Source organism: Nicotiana tabacum, chromosome 18, assembly GCF_000715075.1.
Source record: "Nicotiana tabacum cultivar K326 chromosome 18, ASM71507v2, whole genome shotgun sequence".
Lineage (NCBI taxonomy): Eukaryota > Viridiplantae > Streptophyta > Magnoliopsida > Solanales > Solanaceae > Nicotiana > Nicotiana tabacum.
The window spans coordinates 96,516,239-96,540,553 of NC_134097.1; the positions used below are offsets into that span (position 1 = coordinate 96,516,239).

The 24,315-nt window shown below is 35.8% G+C and overlaps 2 protein-coding genes across 3 annotated transcripts; one reads left to right on the forward strand and one right to left on the reverse strand.

The window, feature by feature from the left end:
- Positions 1–7,724: 7,724 nt before the first annotated feature.
- On the reverse strand, positions 7,725–16,031 carry LOC107770488 (uncharacterized). 2 transcript variants are annotated; one of them, XM_016589805.2, is made up of 4 exons: positions 15,274–16,031; positions 10,100–10,702; positions 9,075–9,371; positions 7,725–8,156 (listed from the first exon to the last, which is right to left on the reverse strand). In XM_016589805.2, the coding sequence occupies exons 1-3, from the start codon at positions 15,862–15,864 to the stop codon at positions 9,078–9,080; spliced, it is 1,488 nt and encodes a 495-aa protein (XP_016445291.1). In that variant the 5' UTR covers positions 15,865–16,031; the 3' UTR covers positions 7,725–8,156; positions 9,075–9,077. The 2 variants fall into 2 exon arrangements, with proteins under 2 accessions (XP_016445291.1, XP_016445292.1); XM_016589806.2 differs by having other exon boundaries at positions 7,725–8,153; positions 15,274–16,030.
- A 1,498-nt stretch (positions 16,032–17,529) lies between these two features.
- Positions 17,530–19,044, forward strand: LOC142172591 (uncharacterized). Its single transcript, XM_075236249.1, has 2 exons — positions 17,530–18,361; positions 18,770–19,044. The coding sequence occupies exons 1-2, from the start codon at positions 17,530–17,532 to the stop codon at positions 19,042–19,044; spliced, it is 1,107 nt and encodes a 368-aa protein (XP_075092350.1).
- The last annotated feature ends 5,271 nt before the right edge of the window (positions 19,045–24,315 follow it).

Here is a 24,315-nt window from a genome sequence, read left to right on the forward strand (position 1 = left end):
TCCAGTCTTCAACACATGCCAAGTGCAAACAACACAATTAAACAATAGATTTATAGTCTCTTCCGATGGTGCCGGACTTGACAATTATATTCAACATTTGTTTGTTCATTTGTCACTTCTAAAGCACCGTTGGGCGACCCTCATGCCAATTTGGCGAATCTTGCTTTTAACGGTTTTCTTTGTGCTTAACTTGCCCCAGTTCCACATGACTCGAGCTCTGAATAATCTCAAACCGTCGTTATTTCCTTTAAATGGTCTGATCGCCTTTCCAGGGTTTTATGATTAACTTTTAAGACTAGGCCCAAACTGGGTGCACATGTCATGTCCCTAGAATCGGCATTGAACGAAATGATAAAAGGACTAAACAAAAGGACGACTGGAACTTAACAAAAGACCGACTTTGTATTAGACCACCGGCGAAATGGTTTGAATAATAAAACAAACAAAACAACCAGAATAAAATCCTAACACAAACTGGACAAAATTTAAACAAACTGCTATGACAAAATGGAAAGATAAGAAGGTTTGACACATGACAAAATCCCAATTACAACCTTAATAATCCGAACAACAGAAATGACCACAACATAAGCCACCACAAACTTCTCTCTTGCTAACCAAGGAATGGAGCGTGCTCCCACTTTATCAAAACTGACATCTTAGCCACTGAGCTTCGCAGCAATACTGTCAAGACCATTACCAGCTTCAATATCATCAATCTCCGTCAACAAGTTTCCAACAGGATTCGAATGCTTCTGTCATCAGGCCTGATCCTCGCAGAGTGTGCATCATGAGGTGCAAGTAAAGGATTCTGGGTGTCATTGTCCGGCTTACCACAAACCAGCCACCTTAACTTTATTTGCGAAACAAACAGGTTAGAGTGGACTCAGTCGGTCCTCATTATTAACAACATCTTTTTTTCTTTTTCTTTTTCGATGTTTTTCTTTATTTTTTTCTCTTTTTTCCCGCTTTTTCTTTTTCATTCTTTTTTTTCATTCTTTTTTTATCATTTTTTTTTCATTTCTTTTTCGGTTTTTTTTTCATTTCTTTTTTCATTTCTTTTTTTGTTGTGGTCGAATCTTATAGAGATTGCCTACGTATCATGACCCCGCATGAATCAGACCTTGCGTAGTTCGGACCAATAAAAGCTAAACAATACTAAACACATTTTTTTTAAAATTAAAATTTAAAACAATCTGGGTTTCAAGGATTTAAAGATTACCCACCAACTTGAAAATCAAACAACCCGCATATTCTAGTCAAAAGATTTATAAACATCAAAACAAATGGCCAACTTCCTTCCTACGTTTGCTAAATTTAACCAAATGGTTATTCTTGCAACTATGGCCCCTTCCAATTTTCACATGAATTTTGAGGCCGGGGAGGATTATTTTGACACTTTACAAACTCGTCCATTCTTTTACGAAAATAACCTTTCGACACATGAAAGGCACTCTAAGGCTATTTCGGCAAGAAAGGTTTAAGACGCGGCCGAAGCTGGCTCGGCTTATTATGAAAAAATTTGAACGGTATTCGCCTGACCGTCGACTCTTTTTTTCAAATTATAATAAAAACTTGGTGTTGCAAAACACGGCCCTTCAGCGTCTCGGGGACGAAGCTTTTTAAGGCTGTGTGGGTCAATTGGACCAAATCTAAAACAATGACCCAAAGGTGGCTGTTTATGCAAAGTCAGCCTTCCGGCGTCCCTTTCGGGAACATTCGGCTATGTCTTGATAAAACAGTGTCACCTGACTTCTTTATGACAAGATTAAAATTTGACATATATTTACTTTTATTTTATTATTTTTTTTTGGCTTTTTAGCAAAGGTGGGTTGGACATCACCCGACTTATTTATGACAAGATTAAAATTTTTGATTTTTGGCTATTTTAGCAAAAGGTGGGGTTGGACCCGATGAGGGTTGCCTACGTATCTCACATCCGGTGAGAATCAAACCCGCGTAGTTCGGGCCAATGAACTACTTTAAAAGAAGAAAGGAAGCATTTTTTGATTGATTTTCTTTTTACAAGAAACACTTCTAAGACATTTTTTGAATTTTCGTTTTTTTTCTAAAGAAAAGAAGAAAATATTTTTCGGAATTTTACCTTTAATAAAAGAAATGCTTCTCAAAATGTTTTTTTTTTTGAATTTTGAATTTGCTTTTCAATTTTGAAAGAAGAATCAAAATATTTTCGGATTTTTTTTATTATATATACATGTTTTTTTTTAAACAATTAGAAAGAATTTCTAAAGAAATCAATAATGGAAAGTATTTTTGGATTATTATAATTTCAGCATTTTCATAAACAAATAAATAAACATATTTTTAAAAAACAAGACCCTTTTTTACTTTTATTTTTTATGGCAAGACAAACTATTTTTTGAAAAACAAAACAAAACGATGATGATTTTTTCTACTTTTCCGTGGTTGTTAATAAAACTAACTAATAAGACATATATTTTTCTTATTTTCTCAAAAATTCGGCAGAGTTTCGACACTACTTGGACATTTGTTTTTTTTTTCACATTTATAAACTGTTATTTTTCCTCTTTTCCACTATTTCTAACTTGTGGATGATGATGAAAACATACAAAATCTTTTTTGAATTTTCATGCTTTGTTTTTATTTGTATTTTTATTTTTTATATTTATTATTTCTTTCCAAAAATGTGGCATGGGAGACATAATGATTTCCAAGACTTCTTGGATTCCGCAAATGCTCCCCATGCGCTTTTCCCAACATATGAAGCGTGGGGGACATATGGGAATTCCAAGACTTCTTGGATTCCACAAATGTTCCCCATGTGCTTTCCCAAAAAGCAAGCGTGGGGGACATAGGGAATTCCAAGGCTTCTTGGATTCCACAAATGTTCCCCATGCTTTGATTAAAATAACATCAAGCTGGAAAAACGTGCGGCCTTCTTATTTAAATGTGATCAACCTAACAAGGTGTGTTATTTGTCCGCAACTATTACTGGTCCGCCAAACGACCCATTCACCCTTGAATAAGTACAACATGTAGCACATAGGATGCCAAAAGATGGTCTATTATTTTCAGGTTGCTTGTCCTAGACGGACCCAACCCCTGTGTTGAGTCCCCTAAGTCAAATGCACATGATGCAAATAAACGTTCCTACTAGGGATCCGTCATGTGGCTTTGTTATACTAAGTTCATAACCTGGGTATTTGTTCTAGACCTGGCTTACCCAAACGGACAGTTTGAGCCGAAGCGGGGGCAACGTACCGGGAGCACGAAAGTCTGCCCGGCCTAGTTACTTGTCCCAACTCCGTCTTATTTGGTATGACTTTAACAGAAAGGTGGGTCACGCGCACGTGTACACCATAAATTCAGAAGACTCAGAAAGAAGGGTTTCGTAGCAGTTTTATATACACAATTCAGATAATATTAAAGCGGTAAAAGCATCATTTAGCACATTAAGCATATATCATGTAAAAATCAGATAATAAATAAAGCCAAATAACAACAATTATTCTAAGCTCGAATTCTTAACCCTGAACCAGTGGTTCTGGGTCCAATCCCCAGCAGAGTCGCCAGAGCTGTCACACCTCCTTTTTCCGCGCCCGATGGGCGCAGGGGAGTTTTTTCCAATTAAAGGACAATCGAAACGGGATTGGTTATTTATTTCAGAGTCGCCACTTGGGAGATTTAGGGTGTCCCAAGTCACCAATTTTAATTCCGAATCGAGGAAAATAATGACTCTATATTATAGTCTGCGTACCAGAAATCCGGATAAGGAATTCTGTTAACCCGGGAGAAGGTGTTAGGCATTCCCGAGTTCCGTGGTTCTAGCACGGTCGCTCAATTGTTATATTCGGCTTGATTATCTGATTTTATACAAGTATGAACTTATGTGCAAATTTTAACTTTTAACCGCTTTATTATTATTGTTTTTACAAGAATGTGAACATCGCTTAAAACACGTCTTTGGACTGCGTCACATGAAATGCACCCACAATCCGGAACGCATTTTATTTGATGTTTTGAGATTTGGATTTGGGTCGCATGAAATGCATACCCGAGCTTAAGGAAGTAAATTATTAAACACGCGCCTAAAGAGACTATCGCGTTATTATTTTGCGGAGGCCGTGAAATTCGCTAAACAACCCTCCTGAATTCTAGGTAATTTTAAAACAAGTATTTACTGAGGGCCCCGCAATTTGCATTTTTTGTTTGTCGAGGCTCGTCCCATTTACTATTTTAAAATGAATTCGCAACGTCATGGAAATGCATCTCAGACCTCGTCACAGTCAATGTACCCGTGATTAGAGACACATTTCGATTTCGTTGAGATTTGGATTTGGGTCACATAAATGTGCACCCGAGTTTAGGGAGATAACATTATTAAAGGCGCGCCTAAAGCAACTAGCGCATTATTATTTTAGGTGGGGCCGTGAAATTTTCTAAACGGCCCGTCCCGGAATCTAAGTGTTTAATACATACATTTAGAGGGCCCCGCGGCTTGTGCATTTTTTCTTTTCTTTTTTTTTTCTTTTTTTTTTCTTTTTTTTCTTTTTTTTTTGCGAGGCTCGTCTCATTTTTACTATTTAAGGGCAAACTTAAAACAACTATGATTTCCTACTAGTGAAGCCATCCGAGATTAAACGAAAAAACGATTCTAACAGGTAATAATATCCATGGTAAAAATGAAAAATAGAATAACCTCGTTCATATGCTCATATTTACTTTAAGCATGCAGTAACCAAACATAAAATACCATTTTTAACACAACAACAAAAATTGCATCGTTGACATTCATAAATATAGAATATTTTCATTTATTGCCTTGAATCATAACATGCGAAACGAACAAAATGAAACAAGGGACGAAGAACACCAACCTTCGAACCTCGACAATCCTAGAACGACAAACAGTGCTTCCCACGGAACTCGAACCGGACTTCACTGAACAAGGAACAATGATGAAACCTCGGACAAAACACCTCGACGAGCAATAGCAAACTCACCGGAAAAACAGAAAGCTCGGACCAAAGTCGAATCGAGGCAACCAACAGCTGCTCGACAATGCCGACAGTAGTAAGGTCGACGCCAGGGGGGCTGCTGACGGGCTTAGGGCAGTGACGTTTGGTGGTGGTGTTGAGCTGGTTTTTGGACGTGAGGGGAGTGTCACGACTGGAGGGTCAGTTACGAGAGGGTTCGACGGGTCTGGTTTTTCCGGTGGGAAGCTTAGGAGGAGGAGGGGTCGTGGTCGTTGATTCTGCCGGTGGTCGACGAAGGTGGGAGTTGGTTGCGACGGGCTGTCGGGAAGGTCGTGTTGGGCAGTGGTTCAGGTTGGAGGTGGGTCGACGGACTGGAGCTGGAAGGGGGTCTGTTTGGCTGTGTTTTGACGCGGGGGAAGTAGGGTTTTCTGGTTTTCAAGAAGGAGGAAGAAGATGGGGTGGCTTTCGTCGATGGTTGGTTGACGATGGCGGAGGGCCAGTGATGGTGTCGATGGAGGAAGCTGGTCGTGGGGGGTGGCGATGCAGCGAGCAGCAGCTCGACGGAGCTGGTACGTGGGGGGTTTACCGGTGGTTTTGGACGCGAGGATTTTGGGGTCGTTGGTTGGACAGGGACGACGAGGGAGTCGGGGAGCCGGTTGTTTGGACGTGGTGTTTGGGTTTGGGACGCTGGGGGAAGTCCGGTGGTCGAAGGGCTTCTTCGTAGGTTTTCTTTCTTTCTTCTTTTGAAGAAGAAAGAGGAACAGTAGTCTGCCCCAAAAAATTTCAAAATCCCCGTTTGTTGGTCCCCCTTTTCTTTGTGTTTGTCCATGTATTTAGCATGGGCTTGTCAAGAAAAATGAGCCCCACGCGTGGTGGGGTTCGAGGCATATGTCCCCCACGCGTGGTGGGGTTCCCCATGTGTCCTGGACACGGTTTATTATGGGCTAGGTCCGAAAATTAGACCTAAAACCGGGTAGTTTAAACCCGAATATTATTCTTTTGCCCGGACCCGAGAAATAGGAACACGTTGCTTAACTAGTCCTGTGTAAGCGAAATAACTACCAAAAATAATACTAGTATTTAAACAAAACTATATCTTTTTAAATATTTTTCAAGGTTTAAAATAGCTACAAAATATTAATAAAACTATTTGTAATTTTCGTTTTTAAGATAAAATATGAAGTAATTTTTTTGTATTTTTCAAAGTTAAAATGACTATAGAATATTAATAAAACTATATTTTTTTTTGTAATTTTCGTTCTTTAATAAAGACAAAAATATGAAGTAATATTTTTTTGTATTTTTCAAAATTATAATGACTGCAAACATTAATAGAACTATATTTTTTGTAATTTTCGAATTTATATAAAGTACCAAAATAAAGTACAATTTTTTTTTGTATTTTTCAAGTTTATGAGAAATACATAAACTAAAATTATATATATATTTTTTGTGATTTTTCTTTTTGCAACGAAATAAAGTAAAATAGTTAAAATGACTATATTGGACCCAATTTCACATATTCACGCTAAAAATGTGAAAATTCTCGGGGAGGGTCAAAAATCACGTGCTTACAGCTGGGTGATGGACCTATTAGCTGAAAATCAAAGAAGCAACACACTATCTCATTGTCCTCAGCAGAAGCAGAATATAGAGCTGCCAGACAGGTTGTGGGAGAATTAGTATGGTTACTAAGGTTACTAGCAGAATTGAAAACCTCCTTGACATTTCCTGTGCCAGTCTTCTGTGACAGTCAAGCAGCACTGCATATAGCCAAGAATCCTGTGTTCCATGAATGCACAAAATATATAGAGGTGGACTGCCATTTTGTGAGAGATCAAGTATACGAGGGGCTCATCACACTGTACCACATTTCCATGAATGAACAACTGGCTGATATTTTCACTAAGCCCCTCACAGGGGTGAAACACTACAATTTACTTAGCAAGTTGGCTGTGAGTTCCTCCCTTCCAACTTGGGGGGGGGGCCTTATTGACACACGTGTGTATATTTATTAGTTGTACAAGTGAGTTGGTAGTTATATATAGTTGTAGGTGTATGTAGTAGGTGTACGTAGTATAAATAGGTGTAGGTATTTTTTCTACTGTACGGTATTCATTTTCTCATGTATCATTTTACATTTTGAGCTAAGCTCATTCTCTAGTGGAATAGAAAAGAAGCTTCCAGAAGTCCCTCGTCTATGGCATCTCTCGTTCGCCATTAGAGCTCACTCGAGGTGAGCTCATCCTCTTCATTTCCTCTACTGCTTTGTCAAGCCTCTTAGTTATTTAACAACCCGCGGTGTCAATTTGGCAAATTAGAGATCATTACATCAAATGATCAAATAAACAAGAGGATGAGTTATCCAATTTTGTTGTCCGTGATTTCAGCTTTTACACTAATAGTGAAGGTGAGTTTTAGTCAAAAAGATGTTCATTTTCACATGAGAGCGGTAATGACAATTTTCATTAGCAGCAATTTGGATTATAATATTTATTTTCTTTTCTTTGTAAATTCCAAAAATATTAATGATAGATAAAAGTAGATCGATATATAATCTTTGAATGATTAATTTTAGCCTCTTTTGCTTCTAAGGTAAGTTTAAGCTGATCCTCGAAGTCTAATAAAAGATCATTCCTCATCACGATCTTGTAATAGAAGGGGAACCAAGTTAGCCAAAGTATATACAAGCCAATGTTTGATAAGTTGCTTTTCAAGGTTTTCGCAGTCTTTTGGAGGGCAAAAGTAACACATGTATGCAATCCCTTGAAGACAATCCAGAGAAAGTGGTAAACTTCGATCTAATGATAAAGGATTTACAGCCAAACTAGTCTCCAAATAATCAAACAATAGAAAACTCTAGCTACAAAATTCAGTTCAAGAAACAATGCCACCCCCTCTGAGAAGGCGGAAAAAATTAAAAGAATCTCTCTTTTTCCACCTATTCTCCTTCATTTTTCATTATTTAGTGCTAAGATATAGTATATAACTATATATCTGCCAAACTAACTACTCTAGTGACAACTATCTTTCAGCTCTCTTCACAAAACAATATATGTACATGCTTTATAAACACTGAGGACTGAATAGGTTGATGAACCAAAATGCTAGAAAGATGATGTTCTGTTGCACCAATTGTAGTGCCCTCCAAATTGCTCTACATTGGCATCCTTGCATTTGCAAAATCTCCTGCTGCTACTGATACATGAAAACAAGAAGTTTAGAGATACGTCGAAAGATCAATGGTAATATAATCAGCACATTTTAAGCTAAAGCTAATTAACCTGATTGATGAGCACAAACAGAATTGTAGATCACTGTTCAGCGACAGAACAAAATTGCTATCTTAAAACTTGATGTTGATGTTACCTATTGACAATGTAATGATGCAAAATAGCTTAAGCCGAGTATCATCCATTTCACAATAGAAGGCATATTGACTTGCTAGAGATGGAGTACTTGGGATCAGCAGTCTAAAACTACGGAACCAACTGGTTTCACACCAGGAGAACAAGATCCGGAGCAACGACTCCAACAGTTTGTAATGAAAAGGAAAGAGAAGATCTTCGGATATTTTTTCCAGGGGAGGACTTTCTTGATCGCCTCATTCTTCAACCACGGGTTAAGATGTGGCTAAAGTTTTCTATTAGCGCCAGACCTTGAGTCGAATTGATCGTGTCATGTGCAACGTCCATCAATGATGGTTCATTATTGTCCATTGATTTAGACTCCTCCCCCCTTCTCAACGTAGCAAAAGATCGAGAGTGTCAGTTAGACATCATTTACCTATGACTCCTTTCCGGTTAATGGAAAACTACCATACTGTACAATAACACAGCATCTCCCAACTCCAGAGAAATCAAGTAGCTAAATGGTAATAGTATATCTAAAGATGCAAATTCACAAGAATACTCTTCATTCAAGAATCTCAGCCCCCTTAACTTAGCATTTTTCAAAAATGATGGACAGTATACTATACTGGGATCTTAAAATATTGCTAAAAGTGGCTGACAAATTTTGTGCTCCTTTATGTAACTCGATAACCAGAAAATCCTCAACATAAAGATTACAAATTTCACAAAATGGAACCAATTCAAGATAAGTTAAAAATCTCACCTCTTAGATGAGGCCAGATGGTACAACAATGACATCCATATTTGCATTGTTGGGAGGAAGCTGCAGACGAAGAGGGTAAAGTTTTCCATTCAAAGGACTCTTAGTACACACAGTAATGTCCTCAAGCCCAGTTTCTTCTTCCAATGTCTTTGTCAGCTCCTCAACACTGTTTCCCTTGAAAGGTATGCAAAGCCCCTCCACTCCCTCATTGATTTCTCCATATTCGTCCGCAATATGATAATATATCAGCCTCCCATCTCCAAACTTCATCAATGAACTAGCCAAAAACTCTCCTGACTGTCAAGAGAAAAAAGAGGCTTCAATATCATAACAAAATAGAGAACCTCATACTCTCCTAAAAGACAACTTATAGGATGTTACCAATGTAACGAAATGAATACTGAAGATTCATATAACCGACCCTAACTAATTCAGTAGGCCTAGTAGTAGCAATTGTTGATTACTCCTACCATTTTGTATGGTGCTTTCACTTACAAAGAGTCAATTTGACTTAGTTTTCAGAGCTAGATTAAACTAATAAATTAGTTCATTTCTTGAAAAATTGATATACTGATTTTTGAAAATTACTCGAAAGTTGTAAACTGTCAAATTCTGCCATTTATAACAAAAGTCCATTCGATCCGAAAATATGCTTTTTCCATATCCTGACTTTCTTTTGACTTCCATATCTCCTAAGTTATCTTTAGATTAAAATTCCCTATCACTTAAAGCCACTTGGTGAGCTAAGGAGATCTCTCATCATCTTTTTTAAATTAAGTCTTCAATCTCATATCTATAACCAAGTTTTAAATTGGTCAAAGAAACTCCTTGTAAATGTTGGTTACAAAAGTTAATACTGGGTTCTAAATTAATAATTTGTATACAGTTAATGGATATTAAGAAAAGAATAGCGTTTGGACCAAAGCCACAAGGTTGGACCAAACCCGTAACCAGCACTGTGGCAATAACCACCAAAATATCCATGAACTTCAACATCAAAAGTTGGAGAAAAATAATAGTAATACCTCTTGTCTAGAAAAGCTGGCCGGGGATGCTGAGGAAACAAATGATGGTGAACTAGATTCAGAAGCAGCAACCGATTCCTCGTGAGGAATCAACGGTGGAGGAGGCTTAGGAGCAGGAGAATGAACCAAGATTTCGACCACATCAACATCCCATAAAACCCAATCTTGAGTTGAAGTACGATGAGGTATATTATGTGTAACTGAATTTCTCCAAGGTGGAATACTATCATTAGCTCTCAAGAACTGACCATATCTTGTCTTAAGCTTCACTTGATTCCCTTCTCTAATGGGTTCCCATTCAACTGAAGAATCAAGTCTTTTTGGCAGGGTTTGTAACACTTTCCTCCCCGTCATTCCTAAAAGAAATCTCTGGTTAGAAGCAGTAAGGTACTTGCCATAAAAACTCTTGAGACGTATGATATTTTTTTCAGAATTGTTGTTGATGAATTCTACTGTCCATGTTGCATTCTTGGATGCACCATCTCGATCTTGGATTACTGTTTCTTCATCTTCTTCTGCTGTTAAGTATTTGTCGTGGTAGCTTCTTAGGCGAACTGCTTTAGCCTTGTAAAAGAGGTCCATTGCTGGTTTTTTGATAATACTCTGTTTAAAATTTTATAGTAACTAAGGTTAGTTGTTGAACAAATATTTCTGGAATGCAATATGAAGATTAGAGGATTAATAAAGAGAGTTGAAAATGGTGACAATTGGGTTGATGTTATAATATTTTTCAGTATTTATAGTCTTATAGAGCAAGTTGATATACTATAAAAGATTGGTGTTTGAATAATTCAGCGGAATGAGAGTTGACAGACGGCGCCAGCCATGAAAATTGGTAGTTACGTTAAGCAAGTGCGACACGGATAACCCAACCGCGTGATTAAATTAATGTTGATCATGTGAGTAAATATAGACTTTTTCAGTTGTCAAATTTCTGTTTTGGGGCCTTGTGACAGAAATAACTGGACCCCATTACTTAAGCATATGAATCATGTGAATATGACAATAATTCTTTTGAAATTCATCGTATTATATTTCGTTTAGGCCAAATACATACACAATCCCGCTAGTTTGGCACAAATTTTTATTTTACCACTTCATTTCAGCTATGTTTCATTTTAACCCCATTTCTTTTATGTCATTTTAACACAAAAAACTGACTTGTCACTTTGATTGAGTTTCCTCATTTGATAGGTACGGGTGAGACTTTATTTTAACGATAATAAAAGGCCATAAAGTTACAATTAAACTCCATTTAAATGCCCACCCTCCTCCCCTATTATTTCTTCCATCTCCCCTTCAAAATAATCCTTATTTTCTTTCTGTTCCGCTCTTCATCTCCATGATAACTTCAAAGTCTAGCTTTTTGCAGTTTCTTTCTTTATTCTTTTTTTTGTTTCTTCATTTAGTAATATTCCTAAGCCAAACCCAGATCTTCATCGGAACCTTCAATTTTTCAAGTGAATCCATGTCTCCAATTCCCAAACCACCAGAAAAACAAAAAGAAAAAAAATGAATGGAGGGAGTATTAAATATTTATGTTACTATATAAAAATAAACTTAAGTTAAATTATTTTTAAATTTAGAAAAAAATTACTCCTTTTAAAACAAGCTGAAAAGAAATAAAGTTGTGTTTTAATGTTGGGGCATTATAACATAAAAATTTGACCCCATTGGCCAATTCCTCAATTTATTTTTGAAAGATTTAAAAAATTGAGTGTATTTTTATTTAAAGAAAAAGTTACTTTTAAAAACGTAAACTGAGCTTTGCAAAGTTTTTCTGGAAATTAAACTCCAAATAAATGGAACCTTAATATTATTTCTTTTACAAAAAACCTCAAACGACACTTTTTGAAAAATTTCAACTCAGATTATACAAACTCTGGTATAAACGTCCCTTACTGTTGAGCCATCTTTGTTGACAGAAAAAACTTGGGGAAAAGGTTGTTGAACAAAAACAAGCTTTGTATTAAACGACCAAGGCTTTTAATATGATAATTACTTTCAAGATAAGATCTAGCAGCCCTGCTGACTCATAGTCAAAGGTTTGACCTTCCAAATAAGAGAAGAGGTACTTCTTTTTGGCACGGACCAAAAAGAAAATAGGTTCATATAAATTAAAACGGAGAGAGTACTTATTTATCACATATCTAATTATATAAGCCCATCCTTAACAGTTCGTTTTATATTATGAATAAGCAAAAATAATCCTAAGATAAAAATTTAGTACTACCTAATCTCTTGTTCGGTTAATAATTTCGGAATAAGTTTTTCCGGAATTAAAAATAATACTGGGATAACTTACACCTGTCAGAGGATAGTGGACTAGTAATCTTAGGATGAGTTGTTCCAGGATAAAATAATAAAATTAACAATCCCAGAATTAATATAATATAACATACAGTAAATAAGATAAATTACCAAAATAACTAATACTAATATAATTAATTTTAGTATAACTAATCCCAATATAACTTATCTTCAAATTAAACGACCCTAAGAATGATCATCGTTGCACTTTCAATCTTACTCGTAACTTTAAATTGTTGCTAGTTATTTCGTGTTTGGGACTATTCTTATTCCTCTTCAATTACGCTGAATGGACGGACCAATATGTGAGAACTATAAGAGGGGTACAAACTTAATAGGGTGTACAAATCGAATCGAAAAATCGCACCAAATTGAAAAGTCAAATTAAATCGATTAAAAGATTCGATTAGATTTGGTTTAATTTGGTTTGATATAGAGTAAAAAAATTCGAACCAAATCGACATATAAATATATAATTTTTATATATATACTTTTAAGACTTTTTATAGAATTTTCTTTAAAGAATATCTAAAAATATTTGCGATTCTCTTATGGGATGTAATATTTAGTTAAATATGAAGTGCTCTATTTTATTAACTTTAAATAATGGGTTGTACGATCACTTTCTTATCAAGTGTTAGTAAAATGCATCAATCTCTTTGATCTTCCATATCCATATGTCAAGATCTATTAAATTCTTATATCTTTTTTGAATTTGAAGTGGTATTTCAATAATTTAAAATTAAATAGAACATATCATTATATAGGCATCATATTGATTTTTATGTTTAATTATTAAATTCAGTTAACCTTGAAAATGTATATCAACGAAAAATTATTGTCAGACGACTAAAAACTAACTATCATATGTAACTAAGAAAAATCTCTCGTAAGAATATGTTAATAGATCATATGTTTGTCAATTTTTACTAAACATATATTTACTTATAAAAAATTTAACAAAGTAAGATTGAAATAATATATATTCATGTAACAAAAAAAACCCCGAAAAACTCGAAAAATCCGACAAAATCAAACTAATTCAAACCGATATAATTGGTTTGGTTTGATTTTAATAAAAACCAAGTCAACCCTGTCCCTGTACACTCTTAGTGAGAATTATAAGTTTTACATTGGGATAAGAGGAAGGCCTGAACAACTTACGAACCTCCGCAATTCTTGACCTCGTTTTTAACATTAATTTGTGACAACATGCTAATAATTGAACTTCTAATTATCTTTGTGTTGAATTTTATTTTCTAATATTGTGAGAATACATTTAATGCAAGTAATAAGACACCTTCATATGCTTGTACCAAAAGATTGCTGATTGCATAATGAAAAGCAGGGCCGCTCAAAGGCTAGGCAAGTAAGGCATATGCCTTATGCCCTAATTTTGAGGGGCACATTTTAATTAAAAGAAATAATTTATGTGTTAATTTTTCTTTAAAAACTTTAAATATTTTATAATAAAAATTTACCATTGTAAAATTAATGTGATTGTTGAGAGATGAAAAAGTTCTCCCAAGTAAAGTAAGCATATATGAGTATTTATGATTTCTTCAAACTTGATATAACCTTCATTTTGTATTTTTACATTATGACCACTAAAACCTATAATTATTATTTTAGAATTTAGATATTGCTAAATGATTAGAATTCTTTTAAAAAAAAATTATTGTGTTAATCTTTGATGATCCTTAAAGCATAATAGTCACTTTAATATTAATGTCTTAGACTTATATTTCGAACTAAAAATATTAGGAGAAATATTACAAGTAGAAGATAATACTACAATCAATATATTTAATTACATAAAAAGACTTGATTCTTTTCAAATATTTAATAGTTTCCTCAAAGGAAAAAAACTTTTCAAAATAAAAATACATCATATCAACATTGTCTCAAGAGTGATTAAATTGGTTAGCTATATTATTAATTGATAAATAATTACTATTGATTACAAAAAATTGGGCCTCTAATTGAGTAAAAATAGCACAATATAGCCAGTTTTCTGTCTAGTCATTTAAAAATAGTCAGCGTTTACGAAATCAATGAAAAATAGTCACTATTTTGCTGCAACATAGACCGGTCCAACATAATATATTGGAGTTCGGTGCACCTGTGTATGAACTCCAGCATATTATGCTGGACCGGTATACTTTGCTGACTCCAGTATAATATACTGGAGACTGGAGCACCGGTGCTCCAAACTCCAGTATATTATACTGGACAATTATACTTGCTGGAACTCCAGTATATTATGCTAGAGTTCTAGTGTACTTATGTTGTAACTCCATCATATTAGGCTGGAGTTCAAACATACTTATGCTGGAACTCCAGTATAATATATTGGCGTATTTTCTGGGTTTTGAACAATGTTTTTGCTCAGATTTATCTTTACATAAAAAATGGTTAAACTTTGATTACGTTTGAAACTGAGCTATTTTTGAACGATCAGTTATAAATCGGACTATTTTTGAATTTCTCCCTCTAATTGAAGTTATACTTTAGGCCCCAATTATGTTGAGCAGTCCCCGATGAAAAGACACCTTCACTTGTTAATGTTGTTCCCTCTTTTATTTTCATCGTTGGGCCACACGTAAATTGTCTTCATATTACACGTTATCAATGTGGTTACTTGTCATGTTGGAAAAGAAAAAGACGCTTTTAATTTGTTCCTCATTGCTTCTTGCTAATAAACCACAATGGTAAGGTTAAAATCTAACGTAACTCATGTACTCTACATAATCGTGATTTACGAAAGATTGTAGTAGCTTTTGTTGACTTCTAAGAATTCATTTTACTCTTAAAAAAAAAGAAAAAAAATAATAATCTTAAGTTGACATAATTAAGAAACATACCTTTGGTATCTTTGGCGAGGAAGAGAAGCTTGAACGTGTACTCATGACCGGAGATCCCATATCCAAGCCCGAAAGTTCATCGGAAACCGACGAAAAGCTCGAAACCATCGATAAATAATCTGTCAACATTTCATTTTCCGGTATATCAACAGTTTCCACGTTCCATAAAATCCAATTATGTGTAGACGCAGTGTGAGGACTATCATGTGTGACAGAATTTCTCCACGGTGGTGTCCCACCATTTGCACGTAAATATCTTCCACCAAAAGCCTTTAATTTCACTTGAAATCCATCCCTTATTGGTTCCCATTCAATTCTCAAGTCGTTCGTATTTTCAGGTGAAGTCTGAGTAACCTTGTTTCCCGTCATACCAAGAAGAAATGCAACATCAGAAGCCAAGAGGTACTTGCCATGACAACTCTTGAGTCGGATAAGGTGGTTGTTTCCTTCGACAAGCTCCACCAGCCACCGTGATTTTCTCGACGAGCCGTTGCGGCTCTGACGAGTGTTTTCTTGATCATCATCTGCAACTAGGTACTTGTCCAGATGACTCTTGAATCTTACGGCCTTGGCTTTGCAAAATATATCCATTAGTATTAAACTTTGTTAATAAAATGGCGATGGTGTGTATGGAAGAGAGAAATAAATAAAACAAAGTTAGATCGACTAAATAAACCAAGAAAAAATAAACTAAATGATGTAACTTATAAGGGGAAAGATAATATTTGTTTGATAGTTTCTTGTATTGTTGGAAAAGTGATTAAGATAGCTAGAAGAAGACGATCATTGGACTTTTATAGAATATGTGACTAAAATTTGTGGCGTGTGATTGTTAAATATATATTATACTATAAATTTAGTTTGGTGTTTGTTACTTTTGTATGTGGATCATAGGCCATGTGTAAGGGCGCCAAAAAGGGTGGAAATTGTGGAGTGTGAAAAGAAATTACATTAAGAATCAGAAGCAGTGGAAGGAAGACTTGTTCTTTTTATATCAATTTTTCATCAATGGAAGGAAGACTTTTTTTAATCAACAGAATTATATTGGAAGATTATAAGAGAAATTATTGAATTGTGTTAACGATGAAATTACAAGGAGGCTATCGTTGTCAACATCACGTAGTAATAAGCAGGCGAAAGATTGATGTGATTGTTAACGCGTTCAATTAAGGCCTATAATTTTCCCCATATTTGCCTTTCATTCATATAAGCTGAAACTTCTATGAAATTCTACGTTAATTAGTACTAGTGATAGTGCTTATTTGATTTGAATATGATATTGTCATCATAGGAAAACATTTGCACAAAATTATACTCCTTCCGTTTCAATTTGTCAAAGTTCGATAATAGATTCTCGTTAATCATGACTTATAATAGGAACCAGGCTATTTACTGCTTTTAAGTTTTAGCTCTATTTGCATAAGCTCGTGCATAGATTTATCTTTCACTTCGACATGTCTTCACTCAGGATTGCTTAGAGCCCCCTTCCGTTAATAGGTACTCCCAAGGGCATCGATCGCATGCCCTAGGTGTATATGGCTCAATGCTTTTAGTAGAAGATTGGGCTGATCGAGCTTAATTGCAATTCGATTAAGAGAACAAAGGATAATTACTTTGTAGTTTGACATAGCACAAAATTTAATAAAAAAGAAAAACTTTTGAAATTTGTGATTTTAAATATTTCATATATATATTTGGCAGTTAGATGGTATTATCCAAAACTTTTTTCGCTCTCTAGAATGAAATTTCCTCTCAGCTAACGCTGATCATGGGAAGGAAATCGAAGGTTGGAGCGAGAGGGCAAAGCAATCAAATGACAAATCCAAATCAAAATCATGGAGGAAAAGGTTTTCCGAGGATAGAAGATTCGAAGAAAGTAAGGAATTTGAATGCAAATACTAGAATAGTACCATTAGACATGGAGCGAGTATCAGATATGTCAACACCAATTGCAACACTAGTGAGGACACAGTCTGAAATGTGCAGGGGAGTGATGCATGTAGACGATCGTGGGCTGATAAGGTGGAGGAGGAAGCAATTGCGCTCGATTCACAAAGCGAGACACAAGTTTAAGGATCTAGAACATCGTGGAGTAAAATTGTAGCTACTGTTCCATTGGAGGAAGGTGAGGACTTGAAACGAGAATCACCTATTAACAGTAATGTGAAAATACTACTAGAAGACATTCATGAGGAGGTAGAATATTGAAAAATTGGAGTTGTATGCTATGTGTGATCTAATCCACCACAAAATGTCATGGAAGGGTATTTTAATAGAATTTGGGGAAAGCTAGGTATTGATATAGTTTCACAAGTTCAAAGAGATGTGTTCCTGGTCAGATTCCATACAATTGAAAGCAGAACTAAAGTAGTAGAAGGAGGAGTCCAAATGTTTGATAGAAAGCCAGTAATAGTCAAACAATGGCAGCCAGATATAGAAATGAAGAAGGAGATAATGGATAATATACCAGTGTGGATTAGACTATCGGGACTGAATGTGAAGTACTGTGGAAAGCAGGCATTAGCAAAAATAACAGGGATGGTAGGGAATCCTTTGAAAGCAGACAAAGTCACTACTATGAAGGAGAGAATGACATATGCTAGAGTGTTAGTGGAAGTACCAATCAATAAGGTATTCCCAGACACTGTAATATTTGAAAATGAGCATGGACACATTGTTGAACAAGAGATGGATTTTGAATGGAAGCCAATATTATGTACTAAATGCAAAAATTATGGGCATGAGTTGAAGGAATGCAGGAAGTATATAAGGGAAGAGATAAATAATAAAGCACAAGAAAGGAAGGAAGTAGTACAGCAGGGGGAAGAGAAGACTAGCAAAGGTGAACAAACAGAAACCAGCAAAGAAGTAGACAAGGAAACATGCATAGAAGAGAAGTTCCACCAAAGGGTAGGGAAACAAGTGATGGTGAGACAAAAACAGGATAACTTCTACTACAGGAGAGGTAATGCAAGGAGAGGAATAGTGATCAGAGAACCACAAATTAATACTGAAAATTCATTTGCAGCTTTAGGTAAACAGAACAACAGAAATGAAAGAATAGCTAAACCTTCCTACCCTGGAGGAGGTGAAGCTGGGGGGGGGGGGGGCTGGACAGTTTTAAGGGTGAGGGAGACCCCAACCCTAATGGATAGCATTGGTTTTTGGAATGCCAAAGGTCTAAACAAGCCATATAAATAGAAAGAAATGAACCTGCTTATCCACAACTTGAGAGTTAGCTTGTTTGGGTTTCTGGAAACAAAGATAAAAAGAGCTAAGGCACAGAAAGCTTCTTTTTATCTTTGTCATGGCTGGTAGTTTATAACAAATCTAGACAAACATTCAGGAGGTAGGATATGGATGTTGTGGAAACCTTAATTATATGAGGTTGATATAAAGGAAGTTACTGAACAAATGATTCATAGCACAGTAAAGCACATGAGGAATGAACTGATCCTTAATGTTACTCTTGTATATGGCTTTAATGAACAAACAGCTAGGAGAAAACTATGGGATGGCGTCAATCAGATAAGGGTCAAAATGGATGGACCATGGGCTGTGATGAGAGACTTTAACTGTGTTCTTAATAGGGAGGAAAGAATTGGAAGCAAAGTAACTATGGCTGAAACAAGAGATTTTAGACAATGTATTGAAGTGTGTGGTCTGAAGGAGCTTAGATCCTCAAGAGCTTTCTTCACATGGAACAACAAACAAGGAGGAGATAGTCGAGTGTACATCAGGATTGATCGAGTGCTAGTTAATGCTAAATAGATGACTGACTTACCTGCATCAAAGGTGCACTTCATGAATGAGGACATCTATGATCACTGCCCAACAATCATAAACTGGAAAGGAGGGAATGCAGGGGAAAAAAGGCAGGTTAGATACTTCAACATGTGGAGTGTGATACCAGAATTTCAAACAAGAGTACAAGAAGTATGGGAGAAGAAGATACAAGGCACACAAATGTACAAACTGGTAGGAAAGCTGAACTGAACCAAAAGTGTACTGAAAAGATTGAACAAGGAAAGATTTCCAGATTTAGAAAAAAAGGGCTGCAACAATAATGGTAAACTTGACAGAATGCCAAGAAAAGATCCAAAAAGATCCTAGAAATGTTGAGTTAATTGAAGAGGAAACCAGATTGATGAAAGAAAGCAGCAAATGGAAGACTGCTAAAGAGCAATTTTTGAGACAGAAAAGTAAGATACAATGGGTGAGGCAGGGGGATCAAAACACAAAATACTTCCATAGTGTGATAAAAACCAAAAGGAATGCTAACAGGATTTTCTCTATAAAAGATGATGAAGGGAAGGAAACAACAGATGTTGAAGGGATAACAGATGCATTTATAAAATTCTACAAGAAGTTGTTGGGGGAAAGAAAAGAAGACATGCAACATGTGTGTAGCAATCTAGTAAGGAAAGGGCCAGTGGTTCAACAGGAGCAAAGAGAACAACTGGAAGCACCAGTTACAAAAAATGAAATCAAGGCAGCTTTGTGGTCAATTGTAGGAGACAAGTCCCCAGGACCTGATAGCTATGGATCTCAATTCTTTAAGGATTGTGGCCAGTGGTAAAGCAAGATGTCATTGAAAGTGTAATGGAGTTCTTTGACACTACAAAAATGCTCAGGATTATTAAGAGAACTACTCTAACTCTTATCCCAAAGAACAACCATGCAGCTGAAGTAGGGGACTATAGACCTATTGCATGTTGCAGTACTATCTATAAGATAATATCAAAAGTGCTGTGTAACAGGCTAAAAGGTATATTGCCTTCAATAATAGCAGAGAAACAGAGTGCATTTGTGGAAGGCAGAAGTATAGTTCAAAATATCCTGATATGTTAAGACCTGGTGAAACTGTATAACAGGAAGAAATCAACAAGCAGCTGTTTGATTAAAATTGATCTAAAAAAAGCATATGACTCTGTGGAGTGGGGATTTGTGGAAGAAATGTTATATGCATTGAACTTTCCTTCCAAATTCATCAAATGGACTATGGTATGCATCTCAACAACCCAGTACTCGATTGCTTTAAATGGGTGACTATATGGATGTATTGAGGGGAGAAGGGGATTATGACAGGGAGATCCTATATCACCTCTTCTTTTTGTGATATGTTTGGAATATTTCACAAGAATTATGCAATGGGTAGCTACACTAAATGGATTTGCATTTCATATAAAGTGCAAAAGTTTGAAGTTAAATCATCTGTGCTTCGCAGATGATGTTTTGATGTTCTGTAAAAGGTGAGTATCAAAGAATAATGCTTGTGCTGAGAGGTTTGCAAACATTCTCTAATACATCTGGGCTGAGTACTAATGCTGAAAAGTCTAATGTATATAGTGCAAACATGGATAGACAATGTTTAGAAGGTATATGTGAAATAACGGGGTACAAGCAGGGGACGTTGCCATCCAAATACTTAGGGGTTCCAATAGCTTCAAGGAAACTGAAAGCAGGAGATTGTGAAGTGTTGGTTGACAAACTCAGTACAAGAATCCATTCATGGGGATCGAAAAACTTGTCATATGCAGGAAGGGTCCAATTGATCAACTCTGTACTGATAAATATACATTCACACTAGGCAACAATATTCATCCTACCAAAGAAGGTACTTAAAGATATTACGGCGATATGTAGGAACTACTTATGGGCTGGGAAAGGCACGGCTAATAAGGTGCCACTGGTTGCTTGTTTGTAGACCAAAAAGAGAAGAAGGACTGGGAATTAGGGAGTGCATAATATGGATTGAAGCTGTTGTAGCTAAGTATGTATGGCACATCGCAAACAAAGAAGACACTTTGTGGGTTAAATGGATTAACCATATCTATCTGAAAGAAGACAACTAGTGGCAAATATAATCCCCCACAAGACAGCTGCTGGTACTGGAGGAGAATTTGTTCTATACGTGATATATATGCAGTAGGTTATATAGAAAATGGATCGCAAAAAAAGATAGGAAAATACACAATTAAGAGTAACTACCAATGGAGAAGAGGAAGGCTGGAACAATGGTCTTGGAGTAGAGGGGTGTGGAATAAAATGAATACTCCTAAACATAGCTTCATCTGCTGGCTTGCAATGCAAAGGAAACTGCTGACAAAAGATAGAACATTGAGAATGAAAATTACTGAGGACAGTGATTGTATGCTATGTGAAGGAAAAACAGAATCAATCGACCACCTATTCTTTGAATGCACATTCTCTAAGATGTGCTTAGCTGAAGTGCTCAAATGGCTTAGGATGAATATTAAGAACACATAGGTGACATGGATATAGAGAAGGATGACAAGAATAGCAAAAGGGAAAATAGGAAGATCATTCACACAGGCAGTGTTGGCAACAGTCATTTATCACATATGGAAAGTCAGAAATGAAGCAGTTTGGTTGAAAAAAGTGCCAAGACCGTACAAGCTGTACTGGAGCAGATACAATATGCATGCAAATATAGATGTTTGAAAACTGTACAGAAGAAGAAGATCAAGAAAAAGATAAGCTGGATCGAGAAACTATATAGATAGATAGATAGATATGAAATGTGTAGGAACATATAGATAGATTGGAATATAACTGAGGTATAGAAATGGCAGAAAGGATAGAGGAAAGAATGATGTGAAATCTGTATGTTTGGTTTGGGACGATTGAATAAAGATTTATTATCCACAAAAAAAAAATCATATATTTGGTGTAACTATAAAACTTTTAAAATTTATGATTTTAAACATGTCATGACATATATTTGGATATAAAAGCTTTTTATTAAAAAAATATTAAAATATGTCATTTTTTTTGAAATAGATTAATAAGAAAAATAGTATGAAAATGGGGTGACAGATATATTAATAGTCTATGGTTAAGTAATAAAAAGCTAATATGCCAAAAAAAAAAAAAATCATGCATTTATGGACTTATTAATACTTTTCCACATTTTGTATAGTATTACATAGCAAATATTTACCACGTATTTTAGTGTTTGTGCAGTACTATAGTCTCATGGCCAGATAACCAGATCCTTATTCGTATTTGGATTTGAAAACAGAGAACATAGTTATATAAAGTTAATTTCTAAATGAGTCTTAATTTCTGAAAATCAAATGAACACGAAAAACAGAAAAGAAAATGAAGTGCTCTCTTCGAACCCATAATTCATTTGTATTTTGCCGTGCTGACATATTTAACGTGTTTTGTTCTTAGCTATTTTTGTTGAACTTATCATATTTTGGTCTTTCTATGTTGTCTAGCTGTGCTAGGACCCATATTTTGTAATCTTTTTTGGCCTGTCTATTGATAAAAGAAGTTTGTTGGAATAGTAGCAGGAGTTGCGTACAAGTAGTCGTTGTAAATGTTTTCTTTCTTTATTGTTGAGTTTTGTCTCTTCGTTTGACCCTTTTTCCCCTCATTCGTAAAACATCAAGACGAGTCCTTCAATTTCCTAGCAATTTGATATCCCATCTGTTTCAAAAGTTTTACACTCACACAAATATTATGGCTTATTTAAGATCACATATCTCAAAAATCTTATATTTTGTATTAAAGTTGGTGCCAAATCAAATTAAAACAATCTTTTTATAACGGGGGAGGAAGTAGCTTTTTCTCATTCATAAGAAGTTGCTTGTCCTTCAAAATAGGGGAAGGGTGGGAGGGGCGTTGACAAATTCTTTTACTTTGACCAAATTTGCTAGTAGTTTGAAAGGGGAAGAATTCGCTCTTTTTAATCTTTACTTTTCCAGATTGAACGATGGTATCACCACAAGGTAAACAAACAATAATCCGTCATGTATTCTCCAGAAGGATTTGAAAACTACGTATTTATACATAATGAGACAACACTTCCCTATTTGGCATATTTGTATAAGTCCAAATTTGGTGACCATGGTAACGGACATGCAAGACAAGGGACAGGGTCGATCATGATATAACGGCTGAAAGTTGTTCTCACAAAGGCTGATGTCAAAAGCGGGCAGCCGAGATGAGAAAGTAACGGGAGCATAGGTTCATAAGTGGGCATACCTATTAGGGTTTTTGGGGAATATCCCTTATAAATAGGAAGAGATAGAGAACAAAAGAGGATCCTTCTTCTTCGGAACTTCGAGAAAGAAAATACATTGTAAGAGTTGACAAAAAAGAATATCCAAAAGTTGTCTTATTTGTTGGTAATATTATTGAAGCACACGTTGTTCCATCTTGATCCATAAATCTAGAGATTCCATATCCATCCCAACTTCATACTTTTCCACGTCGCAGACAGAGGAAATGGACATCCCAATCATATGATAGTTGGGTGACAGATCCCTTTTCATCACATTTATTGCCATTGCTTACATTTATTGCATATTTAAACCACCATATTTATTATCAATCATAATGTATCGAATCCATTATTTGATGCATCTGAACACAACTCATTTCATAAATCTTCTATTTTATCCGGTCTAGAAGTTATTAAGTTCAACTAAGATTCACCCCTTTAATTCATCATTAATTGATTTAGCTATTATTTGCTCGAATAATTTGGCGCCGTCTGTGGGGAGGTTTTAGTTGAAATTTTAGTTCCTTCTAGATCCAAAAAAAACCAGCCATCTTTTCTTCGTTTGCGCAAACTGACGATGACAGGAAAAGGAGATGCAAGACTGAAAGCAATAGCAGTCGTCACTACCAACATTTTGAACACCATCAACGAAGATGGTAGGGAAGATAACGAGAACATGATACCAAACGCTACGCCCAGGCGGAGTGCTTCACCTCCCCCTCATGAAAGCGTAACAGCTTCACGCAAAAGGGGAGCCTCCACGTCTACAGTTGAGGAAACATCACCAGTAGTGAAAAAATTACTAGAAGAGTGGCTGACAAGCACTTTAAACAACATACTCGATAAACCCATTCAAAGAGAGAGCAGAAACACCGCGCAAGCAGATATCACAACGATCACTGGCGAGCGGCCCGTCCCTCAAACAGGTAACACTTACACCACCGTTGATGCAGGTAATGATGCACTCGCAGCCATTCTGAAGAAAATGGAAAACAAAAATAAGGCAC

Excerpts from the sequence above, each read along its gene's own strand:
- LOC107770488 (XM_016589805.2), bottom strand. The coding sequence starts at position 15,864 with ATGGATATATTTTGCAAAGCCAAGGCCGTAAGATTCAAGAGTCATCTG. Across the intron at positions 10,703-15,273 it reads CCTCGCCAAAGATACCAAAG|AGTATTATCAAAAAACCAGC; the intron begins GTATGTTTCTTA and ends AATTTTAAACAG. Across the intron at positions 9,372-10,099 it reads CCAGCTTTTCTAGACAAGAG|TCAGGAGAGTTTTTGGCTAG; the intron begins GTATTACTATTA and ends TTCTCTTGACAG.
- LOC142172591 (XM_075236249.1), top strand. The coding sequence starts at position 17,530 with ATGGAAGGGTATTTTAATAGAATTTGGGGAAAGCTAGGTATTGATATA. Across the intron at positions 18,362-18,769 it reads ACCTTCCTACCCTGGAGGAG|CTAGGAGAAAACTATGGGAT; the intron begins GTGAAGCTGGGG and ends ATGAACAAACAG.